The 14,204-nt window shown below is 33.9% G+C and overlaps 1 protein-coding gene across 15 annotated transcripts in view; it reads left to right on the top strand.

Annotated features, from left to right (window-relative positions):
- Positions 1–14,204, top strand: part of MAGI2 (membrane associated guanylate kinase, WW and PDZ domain containing 2) — a 1,439,413-nt gene that overhangs the window by 439,788 nt on the left and 985,421 nt on the right. For all 15 annotated transcript variants that reach the window (XM_032275750.1, XM_032275745.1, XM_032275743.1 and 12 more), the window contains exon 2: positions 8,254–8,370. In XM_032275750.1, coding sequence (XP_032131641.1) covers positions 8,254–8,370 — 117 coding nt within the window. The remainder of the gene's footprint in view (positions 1–8,253; positions 8,371–14,204) is intronic.

Below are 14,204 nucleotides of genomic sequence, written 5' to 3'. Positions count from 1 at the left end.
GATAATAAAGCTGGAGTTTCTTTTTTGTTGGTTTGGGCAAAGTGGTCTATGCCATGATACATTTTAGGATAAAGCCATTTGGGGTGAACCATGTGTTATACCAGATCATTGGAGAGTTTTTAAGTTGTGGCAGGTTAGAAACAAAAAATAGAGGACTAACCTGGCTTTAAAGAATTTAAAAACATTTTTTTTCACTTTTGAAGAGATGGGGTCTTACAATGTTGCCCAGGCTGGTCCAGAACTCCTGTCCTCAAGTAATCCTCCTGCCTCAGCCTCCCAAAGTTCTGGGATTACAAGCATGAGCCACCATATGCCTGGCCTGACCTGGCTTTATAGTTCTCAGAACACAAAATAATGTGAAATGTTTTTCAGTTGACTGGGGGATAGAGCTGGCTAATATAAAATGGAATAAACCTAAAGATTCATTGTTTAAATAACATTTACAAGTTCACTTTCAGTTTTATGAATGAAGATATTTCAAACATAACAAAGTATGAGCATTTTCTTTTGCTTTTTTATTAATGTGGATGCATTCTTAAATTGGACTTGCCAAGAACAAAAACAATTGTGGTATTTTTATCATTACATTTAAAAATCTTTATACTGAAACTTTGGGATAAAGTTAAAGAGGCAACAAACCGAGGCTCTAAGAGGAAAATTTTTGCCTGCTAAATTATCTAGATATTTTGGACAATAGTGACTTTTTCTTCATTTTAATAATTTTAGTAAATCTTTTATGTAGAAGCCTTATACTTATGAGGTTTATTAACCTTCAATAATTTTCAATTCATTTGTTACTATCCTAATAAATTGCTTTTCCCTTTTAAATTTAGAGTGATATATCTCTGTTTTTAAAAAATGGTTGGATTTAAGTTAGATTATTATGTCCCTTTTTCCTCATATATGTTTTTCCTTTTATTATGCTGAATTTGTTCTGACGTCCTGATTTGTATAAAGAACATCTAATTTGTAAGAGTTAGGTAAGCAAAGAAACTAATTGCATCTACCCTATTATTGGGCTGAATTAGCCATGTTGATATCTTATTAAAAATTTTGATACACTTGAGATTGTTTTCAAATCTGGGATCATATTTCATATTTTCAGATAATAAAATTTCAGGTACCTACTATGAAGCCTGACATATACTGAGAACTCATTTTCTCTTCTCAGTGGGAGGAAATATCATAACTATAGGAACAACTCTAATGTTTAGTTTGAGACCAAGACTAACAATGAAAATGAAACTCAATGATAATATCCCATCTGTACAATAGCAGGGGAAAGGAAATAATAAAAAAATACATATTTTCAATAAAGCTGGTGAATATTATAAACTATCTACATTTATCTCTGTCATTTTCTCTGAAATAGCAATTATTCTCTCTAGTTTTGAATCTTCTAATGATCTGCAAATGTTGAGTATATTTTGTTGTCTTTCTTATTATTGCATTTCTTAGACAAAATATGCCATACCACTAAGATTTTGATGAAACAGCACAGATATTAAAACATGATTAAAAAGATTGACTATTCTAATTTATGATAAAATATTGAAGGTATACAAATTGTCATATAAGTAAAAATTTTCAGCTATGGAAAACTAACAAACCAGAGCATCTTCAGTGAGTTTTATGGGTCTGGTATGCGTACTCCTATTTAAAATAGACACATTGGGAATTATTAGGGGAAGAGGAATTTCACTGGCTCATAATTTATAGACTGTCTAGTCTAGATCAAATTCACCCAGTGATTTTGTGTAGTACTCTGATCACTTGAAAATGAGATGGGCCTCTAGATCATCAGAAATCAAAGACACAATTTTCTACCTAAAAAGGGAATGGAGCCTGTTCTGGCAGACTAGATTAGAAATGTCTGTCACCTGTTTTGTGTCTGTGGCTCTTAGCAGAATCAATCAACTTTCCTGTGATTTATTTCCTCATTTTTGAGGTGAGCCAAACAGAAACTATTTTTGAAAAAGGAACTTAACGACATATCCCTATAATACTTTCCTGTCTATTCCTCAACTTATCCACCATCCAATAAATTAACATAAGATACATTTGCAGTTACTTATGAAAATATTCTAAAGCATATGGATAGATTTACTTTTCTTCTAATTCCTCACAGACTGCTTTGCTTAGCTACTTTCCTACTTATTTAATGGAGACAAGATCTGAAGTCAGCTGTCTACTAATGATGTAAGATTCCTGGACAATTGTGTAACTAGAAAACAATATCAAAAGGTGATTATTCATGGTTTTATTTCTTATGGACTATAGCTAATTTATAAACTATAAGTAAATAATAAAATAATTTGGTTGTCTGATTAGCAAGAGAAATCCCAAACTATAAGATGCACTTAGAAATATTTTACAGAGAATCATAAAGTTTAGATCTAGAGAAGACATTATTTGGGCCTACACCCATTGTTATGGACTGAATGTTTGTCCAAAATTCACATGTTCATATCTTAACCCCCATAGTGATTCTATTAGAAGGTGGGGGGGAGGCATTTGGGAGGTAGATTTTGAGGATAGAGCTCTCATGAATGGGATTGGTGCCCTTATAAAAAGAAATAGGAGATAAATTATTTTTTTCTTGGCTATATGTGGATTTGAGAAGATGGCCATTGGCAAACCAAGAAGAGTGCCCTAACCAGCCACCAGATCCGTTGGTTTAATCTTGGACTTTCTGCTTCCAGAAATGTGAGAAATAAATATTAGTTGTTGAAACCACCAATCTGTGGTATTTTGTTACAGCAGCTTTAAAAGAATAAGCCACCTACCTTTTATAGATGAGAAAAATGAGATCCAGAAATGATTTGTGCAAGACTACTCAAAGAATAAGTGTTGGAATGGTAACTGAAACTCAGTTTCCTGATTGAAAACCTAGTGTTCTGTCTACTAGAACATTTGCGATTTATTTATTTAGTATACATTTCATGCCCTTGCATGTTTAAAAGACATTGCTTTAGAGGTGGGAGAAGATATGAGGGGAGAAGATGTAAAATGAATAGGAAACACTCTCTCCTGAGGAGCTTACAACATAATAAAAGTATAAAACAGGTCCACAAATTACGATTTGGCCTGTAATAATGTGCAAAGTACTAAAGAGAGATGAGCAAGATACGGAAGCTCGGAGTAGAGAGAAGACTTCTGGCTCAAAGATCACAGGAAGACCAACTAGAGAGTGATTTTAAGCTGAAGGATGGATAGAAATTCCATAGATAGTAGCAAAGGGAAGGCATTCTTATCCATAAAGTTTTATTAATCACAAACAACAAAGGGAAAGTCGGAGAAGCTGGCCAGAAAAAGATAAGAACAGGATAATTCTGCTTGTCCAAGAGGGAGAAATTATGGCTAATATCTTCAGAGTGCCACTTTCAAGATGAAAGCAATTGCATTCGCATTCTTTAGGCACTATGCTTCTACAGCCAAAATGTCCTGAAAGAGACATTTTGATTGCAAGGGCAGAGTAGCTTAGCATAAAGACCTACCACATGTACAGAATGATATAACCACTCAATAAATAAATAAATAAAATTTTTAAAAGATGCTTCTACCAAAAGAAGGTGATACAAGATAAAGAGCAAAGTTGAATGTAAAACTTCAAGTACAAACAAACTAAATTGAATATTCACCGCAGTATTTTATGGAGTATGCTTGAAAAACAAAAATAAATAAGATGATTAGAACATTAATGTAGCTTGCTTTGACTGAAGCACAAGATGACTATATGACATCAAAATGAGCCAAACCCTGGTCATCATCCCCACCTTTCCCCTCTGTACTTAACCCCTTACTATCCCAATTTGTGAACTGCTTTCTCCAGTTTACAGTGATAAAATTGATAAGGTACATGTTCATTCCAGAGGCAGTTGACTCAAGAGGAGGGGAAGGTTGAGCTGATGGTCATGTTTTAGTGAGGTGGGGGATGACTCTACTTTGCTAGAAGGGACTGCTAGCAACCAGACCCTTGGTCCAAACATTATAGACCCTAGTATGTTTCTCCCTCAAATTTTGAAAGAGTAGCTTTTGCTACACAGCTGGAGCTAACAAATTGCCTTAAGAAATATGCCAAGGAGATTCTGTCCATCTAATCCAAGCAGCATCTTGTTCCTTTGTTTCCTCAGTCTAGGAATTCAAGTCACAGAAAGGACAAAGCAGTCGATGTCTACTGAGGGCATTTCTGAAAGCGATGGAAACCTTAGAAATGCACACACCAGTTTGGAATGTTGGCACTTGGCGTTTGCTCCTGAAATAGAGCATAGGTGTTGCTCCTCATTGCTTCCCTCACTTCCCACCCAGTACCATAATTTTTGTGTGAGCTTCACTTTCCTCGTTTGCAATAGGAAGAGTTTGAGCTGAGCTCTATTTTAAAAGGTTTTTCTTAAGTTATATTTTGATGTTAAGTTCAGAAGCTCGATTGGGGTCCTGTTGAGAAAGGACTTGACTGCTTTGTACCAAGAAGTTTGGTCTTCAGACTGTAGAGCATGGAAATTAGGTACATGTTTTTGGAATTGTAGGCTTCAAATCCTTTCCAACTCTCTCATTTACTAAAAGTGTGATTTGAGAAGGCATTTAATACTTGTCTACAGTCTTATTTTTTTAAAATAAAGAAAATGAAAGCCTTTTCACATAACTAAATAAGTCAATAGTTATTCAAATATAATAGCAAGTAAGAGCCACTGAATTTTTTGAAGGAAAAGTACAAATGGCTAAAGCATGATATGAGACATTAATGTTGACAGGGCTCTGCTCAACAAAATGATTGATGTGTGCATCCTATGAGCTACCAAATCTAGGAATAAGTAACAAATGATAGAACAGAAACTCTACAAACACTAAAAGTGAAATAAAAAAAATATAACTATGGTAAATAAGATAGCAAATTACTTATTTATTTTGACAATAGATAACATTTATTGTACACTATTTGGAACCCTATGTTTTAGCTTGCCTTAAAATGCTAACTTATAAACCTGAAATCAGATCATCTTGAGAATCAGATTCTAATTTTCGGGACATCATTGCCCAATGTCTGTTGTTTAATTCCTCTCTAATTGAAATTTCTAATTAAGGATAAATATGCCTTTATATATATGTATGTGTGTGTGTGTGTGTGTGTATATATATATATATATATATATATACACGTGTATATGTATATACACACACGTGTATATATATACATATATACATATACATACATTATATATGCATATAACACTTATAACACATGTATATATACACATACTGTACATATGCAAAAATGTGTTATATATCATAATACACATATACTGTGCATATACACACATGTATTATACACATGTATGTATGTGTATATATACATACACACAAAATATATGTGTATATATACATATGTATATAACATTTATATATTTGTGTATATATATATATATATGTGTGTTTTAAGATTATGTACAGTGGTTCAACTATATTAGTTTTAAAAGAATACTCAACCATAATAGTTACTTAAATGAGTGTTTACTTCTTCTCATATAACAAGAAATCTTAAGCTATGTAGTTACTGACGTTATTTTCAGCTGCTTAGTAAAGCCACATGGGATGTAGTCTGTTTCTAACCTCTACTCCAGTATCCTGAGCATGTTGAATTTTTCCTTGTGCCTATCACTTCACTTTATGGTCAGATTATGGCTGCTACATCTCAGGTATCATGTCCATTTCCTTCTGTACTAGGTGTCAATGGCCAGAATCTACCGGTAGAAGCTGCAAGGGCAGTTAGGAAAGTGGGGAGTGATTGAATGACTTTTCAGACCACTGTGATCCATGTCCTGAGGCCCAGCTCAAAACTAAATGTTTCTGCTCAAAACTAAATCAGAGCTCTTTTAAAAGAAAAGAATAACAGAAAAAATATTGGGTAGGCAACTAGCAGAGTTTGCAATAAGAATACTGGATTAATAAAATTGCCTTACTTGAAAGATGCTATGATAAATGGTAAAGGAAGATAAAGCATTTGAGAAATAGGAGGCAAGAGGAATCCTTCCAAAACAAAGGGTATTGTTTGTGGAATTTTGTTATAATTTATGACAACTCATTTTAATTAGTGAAGGAAATTTTATATTGATTCTTAAAAGTTTCTACAGGTCCTTCCATGGAAAAAAAGATACAGTCATTGAAATGAATACATTGACGTTTTTGTTGTTTTCTTAGGTAGATAAACTTTCAAGAAATGTAATTCAGTATATTTGTAGTAAAGAAAAAAAAAGGTTTAAACTGATAATATATTTTTAGGGATAAGAATCATCCTGAACTACAAAATGTGAACTTATCCATGTTACATTAGGTGAGTGATTCTGGCTTACCTCAACGAAGACTACATCTGTTGTTCTATAATTGGGGTTTTCTTAGGCTGCCAGAAAGCATCTCATCACTTGGTATGTCCCACATATTAGAATGAAAGAAAAGGAGAAGGAAGAGGAGGTGCAGTTGCTAAAGGACCTGTAGCCTTAGAATCTGGCAGAAATGACAGTTGTGAACAGTCACAGGTGTGATGCTTACTCAGTAGGTATGATGAATTGGCAAGGGTAAGCAAGTATTTCTGTCTGAAAAAGAAAAAAAGAAGAAGAAAAAGAGAATTTTAGGATTTTTAGACTATTAACTACTTCACTGTGGAGCCAGCAAGTCCAAGACACATGGAAACATGGTACATTTGGAGATGTAAATAATAGGTAATTGTTGGAATTGCGTGTAATGGCAGTTTCAAATGACTTTTATTTCTGACTGCTCTGCTTCTTTGGCTGAGAAAATGGTTTTGAATTTGGCAAATTATATTGTCAGTCATTCTGGATGTAATATTTATGTACACCCAACAAAAAAATGTTTTCTTTGTATGTCATTTGATTTCCCCTATCATATTATATTAGATGGAAAAATAGATTAAGAGAGCATTTGTTCAAATATGAAAGAAAGAACATCTTGAAGGTAAGAATTTTGAGAATTAATTCAGTTAAAAATGTCGTCTTGCAGTTAAAAATGGCATCTTATTGAGACTATACCTGCAGATTAGGAGGCACTGAAATGATGGATTTTGAAAACGTCAGAAATGTTACACTATATAAGTGTATTAGCTACTGTCTGTATAAAAGGTGTTTGTTTTGCACATGTGCACACCTACATAGTGCAAGTTTGTGTGATGATGGTAGTGCCAATAGATTTGTGAATTCTAATTCTGAGATTCAAAAGGATTTGAAGAGAACATAATTTTTATAATTCTTACAGATTTCCTATTTCCTCTATTTGTTTGTCGTGGCTCAATCGTCCTAGTATGTTTGATTGAAATAATAAGAATTTCAGGAATTGTTACATATATTTTTACTAGTATTTTGATTTATAATTAACTTTTTCCAATATGGAGATAGGAAAGGTTTGAAGATAAATCTGTATGTTAACACAGTTATCTTTAAATATCGAGTTAGTATTTGATGGACCTACATTATTGGTTTTTTAACTATAGCCTGTTTTATTTTTTTATTAGATTATAAGGGCAAACAGACTCAAAATTGTTTGTACTGGAAAAAGGAAAAAAAAAAAGCCTGCATTCTTTCAAACCTTGTCTCTTGTTAAAAAACATTTGTACATATAATACAAAACAGAGAAATTACTCTTATGTATTGTGTAAAGGGAGTAAAATCATTAATATTTCTGTAGGTTTTTCTGATTTAACTTTTTATACCATCCTGCTTAACAAAATCTAGAGCAACTTTAATTAACTTAAAAATCTTTTTAAACTTTTAAGACATTAAGCTAATAAGCCAGTCACAAATGGGCAAGTATTATAGATTCTATTTATATGAGGTACCTAGAGTAGTCAAATGTATAGACAGAAAGGTGGTTTCCAGGAGTCGGGGTAGGATGGAATGGGAAGCAACGAATAAACGAGTAAATGGTCTTTTTTCCCATGCAATGAGATATACTATAATATTTCAGTATGAGTCAGGAGTAACATATCTTTTATCATGATATAGGCTACATTCCAAATGAAGGATAAATTAAGGAATACATGCAAAGCATTGAACTTGGCAGGCAATTATTATCTCAGTAAATGTTATCTCTATTATTATTACGGCAGTAAATGTTTCAGAAGATCAAAAGAACACTTTGAAATAATGCATCTTTTAAATGGGTTCCTGAGTATATGGACGACAAAATCAAATTACATGCTTAACATATTTTCCAACATTCGTTACTAATAAAAATTTTTTATTTTAGGAGGAATTGTTGATAAAGACCTTCGTCACTACCTCAACTTACGATTTCAAAAGGGTTCTGTGGACCACGAGCTTCAGCAAATCATTCGTGACAACCTCTACCTCCGCACGGTGCCATGTGAGTACAATGGGCAGTATTAATATTTTTATGTTAAGAGGTAGATGTTTAGCTCTATATTCGTTGATTAAAGGCAAGTGAAATTGCACTTATTTTTTATGGTGGACTTTTGGAACAGAAAACTTATTTGAGATGTGCCAATTTTAAGTGCAAATGCTTATAACTGAACTAGTATGGTTTATGATGAAGTTGTAGTCAGAAAAGACTTGTGATTTTCACTATAAAATCTAACTTATGCTTCTGAAGTTAGGATTGAGAAATACTGATTCTAGTCCAGACTGTTGGTGATTCCAAATGAATTACGATGGAGGTAGAACTCTACATAGGGAGATAGGAGAATGCAAATTTGGTTTATTAGTTGAAACAGCTATTCTGTGAATAGAATCTACACTGTAACTCCCAACCTCATCTCTGGTTTGCAACATGGGAATCTCACAAGCAAAAAGAAAAGTGCACATTGGAAAGTAAAGCTAAGTGTTCTGCAAGTCTTAGAAAGCAATGATGCTTAGAAAGCATGTTGGGGTAAATTTCTTATATGTAATCTACAGATATCTACAAACAATCATTTCTGAGTATCCTTCCAAAACAGAGGAATTGGTAAAATGATAAAATTCTCAAAGCAACTTCTTAGTGCCTTTTTCAGCTCACTTGAGAGTCCCCTATTAACTTTAGGACAAATCAAAGACTTTTAAACTTAGGCTCTGGATCCTGGATTGATATAAAAAAATCCATTTTCTTCAAGGTAGATTCTATGCACTTCAGAGACTTTCCACTCTCTCTAGAAATTCTGAGCTGTGGATGTTATGAGTTTCTTTTCTTTTAGTTCTGCTCTGAATAAACACAAAGCTATGGGTCCTGAAAGGATAATATTAAATAATGAAAAACTTGGCTAGTATAAGTGAAAGAAATAACCAAAACAAAAACAAATTTATTATCTAGGGTTGAACCACCAGAACTATGTAACTAATTAGATACTGGATAACTATATGGAAACACTGAAAACACACAGAGTTGTGAAGATGGACAGGTTATCACTCAGCCCTTTTGACTTACACATCTTTTAGGTGAGGTGGACTTTTGCCATTGTTAGCATTGAATATTCATCAAAATGGCAATGCCTGGACGCCATTATCAAATATTCCTAAATGAGAATATTTGATGATTGGCATTTTGTCAGTCAAAATGATACCTCTGTCAGTGTGTGTTAGTTAAGTGAATAGGCTTTTGGACTCTTGCTTTAAACCTGGAAGTTGAGAAAAGTGCATTCTTAAACTTGTAAGTTTGACATTTAGAGTGATGGACAGAGGAAGATGGATTAAAGTAAGTGACTGAACTATTTATAAGGTAACGGGTGGACACATTTCAAAGCTGTGATGTTGTCAGTGCAGCAGTGTGAATTTATCTTTTGTGGCATGAAAGAAAGGAGATCTGAAATACTGAATAAAGAATCCAGGCAGTTTATTATGCTTAAAAGCTGAGGGAAATAGATAAGAAGCCGACATTCAAGAATACATGTAGTCCTTTCTAAGACAATGACATAAATAAGAAAGTCTTAATTAAATATGAAGATAATAGGAGGAAATTTTGCATTAGTTAATTAACTTCTTAAATAAAGCATTTCCTTTTATAGTACCAAAGAAGACTATGAAGGAAAAGTAAATATAAAAAATAGCTAGACTTATACGAGTAAACATAAAGAGCTTCAAGATGTAATTTCAGTACAAGGTCATAAATTTAATTAGAAATCCTTGGATAGCGCCTATAAAAGAGATGATTAAAAACTCAGTGAATCTGAACATCATGATGAAACAATTATTCTTTGAATTTTCAGCCATCTCTCCTAATAGCCAATTCCACTAACATCATTGACTAATGATGTATTTAACTTGGCAAAAAAGTGAACAAAAAATACAGAGATTGTAACTTATAATATAAAAATGTCTTTATACTGATTAATTGACCTGAGCAATCCACCATCTTAACTCAGCGTATCTTTTTGTGTGTGTGTTTGTGATGAAGTTTTGCTCTTGTTGCCCCGGCTGCAGTGCAATGGCAAGATCTTGGCTCATAGTAATCACTGCCATATTCAAGCAATTGTCCTTCCTCAGCCTCCCGAGTAGCTGGGATTACAGGCATGTGCCACCACGGCTGGCTAATTTTGTATTTTTAGTAGAGACGGGGTTTCTCCATGCTGGTCAGGCTGGCCTTAAACTCCTGACCTTAGATGATCCACCTGCCTTGACCTCCCAAAGTGCTGGGATTACAGGCATGAGCCACTGCACCTGGCCCTACTCAGTATATCTTCATAAAAAATTTTTCTTCGTGTATCTTTTTTGAATTTCTAATTGATACATAATTTACATATTTATGGGGCACATATTTATTTTGTTACATGCATAGAATGTGTAATGATTGAGTCAAGGTATTTGAGGTATCCATCACTTTGAATATTTATCATTTCTACGTGTTGGGAACAGTTCTAGTTATTTCGTCTAGCTTCTTTGAAATATACAATCATTGTTGTCAACTATAGTCACTATACTCTGCTGTCAAACAATAGAATGTATATCTTTTATCTAACTGTATATTGGTACCCATTAACCTACCTCCCCTCATTCCCCATCCTTCATTCTCCCAATCATCTATTATCTATCATTCTTCTGTCTCCATGGAATCAACATTTTTAGCTTCAACATATGAGTAAGAACATGTTGTTTTTGTCTTTCTGGTCCTGGCTTGTTTCCTTTAACATAATGATCTCCACTTCTGTCCATATTGCTGCAAATGACAGGATTTTATTCTTTTTATGACTGAATAGTATTCCCATTGTGTATACATACCACATTGTATGTATCTGTTGGTCCCCTGATGGATACCAGTTGAGTACTTATCTCTGCTGTTGTAAATAGTGCTGAAATGAGCATGTGAGTGTAGGTATCTCTTTGATATGCTGATATCCTATATTTATTCCTTTGGAACAATACCCAGGAGTGGGATTATTGGACCATATGGTAGTTCTATTTTAGTTTTTTGAGAAATCTTCATCTGTTTTCCCTAGTGACTGCACTAATTTACATTCCTACCAACAGTGTGTAAGAGTGTCCTTTTCCCTGCATCCTCACCAGCATTTGCTATTTTTCGTCTTTTTATTAATAGACATTCTAACTGGAGTAAGATGATAGCTCACTGTGGTTTCGATTTGCACTTCCTTGGTATTTAGGGATGTTGAACATTTTTTCATATACCTTTTGGCCATTTGCATGTCTTCTTTTGAGAAATGTCTGTTCATGTCACTTACCCACTTTTTAATGGGATTATTTGTTTTCTTAGTGTTGAGTTGTTTGTTCAGTCAGTATATCCTTTAATAAAGTTTTCAAACAGGTTCAGAAAGGATACAGTAAAAGTGTGCCCATAGTATGAAAATTCCTGCCATCGTTTAGAAACATAGATAAGTATCCAGCATATCTGTTGCTATTGAGTATAGAATCACATTTGTTACATATTTTCCTGGATCAAAAAAATTCTCATTGGTTTTCATGAACACAGCACCATAGAAGGAAAATGGACTACGGAAGACCATATCATTGCTCTTATACGTGCAAACATTAATATGTATACATTCACTTCTTGTTTAATCTAGCATTGGCACCAGAATGGGTTTTTGATAACTCAGTTGAAACAAAATGTAGTGAGTTACATGAGGGTAAAAAAACAATTTTTCACAAAACGAGACCTGAGTAATTCTGCTTACCACCACATTACTCTACCACCAACTATATCTGGAAGGAAAGGAGGTACATCTTGGAGGTGGAATTTCTTGGTGCGTAGTAAGAGACAGTTCTAGAGCTAGGGCTCCAAAGACCACCCACCACTCTCTTCCTCACACATATCCATACACTCAGTCAATGTGGTTGTGGACAAGTTGGTTCTTGCACTCTCCTCTGTAGGAAGCCTGTTTCCAGCTGCTGGCTGATTTCTGAGCTAAGCAGGGAATGGAGCTGGTTAGTCTAGATCCCCACTGAACCTTAACTACAAATAATACAAAAATAATAAAATTTTATTTTAATAATAAAATAAACAAGGGCTGGCTGAATTTACACTTGTATTTTGCTTCCCTAGAACCTCATCTCAGAGCCTTATTCAAAAAAAAAATTTTAAACAAAAGCTACATCTCTTAGCATGGAAAGAGATGGTCACAGAAATAGAATTATTGAGCATACAATGAGTTCTGTAACAAAACGTAGACCTTAAGAAGCCAATTGTGCAGTTTCTCAATGGAAATGTTTGGTGATGTTTGGTGGGTTTTTTTTTTTTTTTTTCTCGTTGAAGCCTGTAAAAGTTGAGTTTATTTTACAGTTTTGGGGGAATTTTCAAGTTCTAATTTTATCTCTCAGATATACTTTTCATAATTATTTCATTAACCTACTATCCTACTATTATTTTGTGGCTAACTGATTATAAAATTATTTTATAGTTACTAGAAAAGAAGAATTGATGGGCACATATTGAGTGAGAGCATGAGTGTGCATGCATGTGTATGCTTATGCATGTGAACATACACGGGCTGAGATCGATTCTGCATTCTTTCCTAAGGATCTTTTCCTTAGGAACTTGAGCCCAGAAGTTCAATACCAGCTTGGGCAACCCCATCTCTATGAGACCCCATAGCAAGACCCCATCTCTACAGACAAATTTTAAAAATTGACCAGACATGGTGGAATGCAGCTGTAGTAGTCCCAGCTACTTGTGAGGATCACTTGAGCTCAGGAAGTCGAAGCTGCAGTGAGCCATGGCTGCACCACTGCATATCAGCCTGGGCAACAGAGTGAGAGTCTGTCTCAAAAAAAGAAAAAAAAGAAAAAAAAGATGAACACTGTGAATTCTGCTAGTAGATTTCAGGCTATATAATATTTTTATGTAATTGAACTTCAGGAGAAGGGAGAAAATGACAATGAGAACTGTTATCATCTGGAATGTGATAAAGATTAACCATGAAAAACATATATAGATAAAAGGTGTGAAAGAGTTTAGAATATCCATCATATGGGATTCCAGTTACCCTGGTAGTATACAAAAGGCAATTCCAGAAGCACTAAATTTGCAGCATTTATTTAGAGATTATTAGAGAGGATTGTTTCATCACAGCATGTTAAATGTGCATAGTTAAGGCACTGTCCCTTGGGTAATATGGAATTCAAAAGTATATGAGAGAAATTAATGGAAATAATACAGAAGAATATTGGATTAATTTGCAAATGTTTAAAGAGTAAAAATGGAGTTTATTTTCATTATAATATGCTACTGAGCATAATGATTGCATATATTTGACTCTTGAGTCTAATCAACTGCGATTAAACTGACATGCTTCTTAAATACGAGGAAAAAATAATCACTGTTGTTTATTGGTAAAGTTCTGGTCCTTTCTAGCTTTGATATTTATTAGAGACACAAATTAACTTTTGAACCAAGTATGAAAACACATATAAATTTTAGATACTATTTTCCATTATACAAAAGAACGTGAGGAAGGACTTCAATGACCAATTTTAAAAAGTTTCAAAATCGAAAGGAAGGTAGTTAAAATTAAACTTCTCCCCCAAGAGCATTCTTTGTCATTTGATGACATGGTTTCATTGGGAAATATTTTAAATTTATAGAAGCCAGAAGAAATACCAGTGTACACCAAGTAAAAAAACAAATACAAAAATCAATAAAACTAAAGCCTAATTCTATTTTATAAAAAGTGAATAAAGTGGCTGGGTGCAGTGGCTCATGCCTGTAATCCCAGCACTTTGGGAGGTTGAGGCGGGAGGATCACAATGTCAAGTGATTGA

This window comes from Sapajus apella, unplaced genomic scaffold, assembly GCF_009761245.1.
Source record: "Sapajus apella isolate SASKATOON/1434 unplaced genomic scaffold, GSC_monkey_1.0 scaffold7, whole genome shotgun sequence".
In the NCBI taxonomy this organism is placed as follows: domain Eukaryota; kingdom Metazoa; phylum Chordata; class Mammalia; order Primates; family Cebidae; genus Sapajus; species Sapajus apella.
Note: the sequence above shows the minus strand (reverse complement) of the source record. Positions and strands in the feature narration are given on the sequence as shown.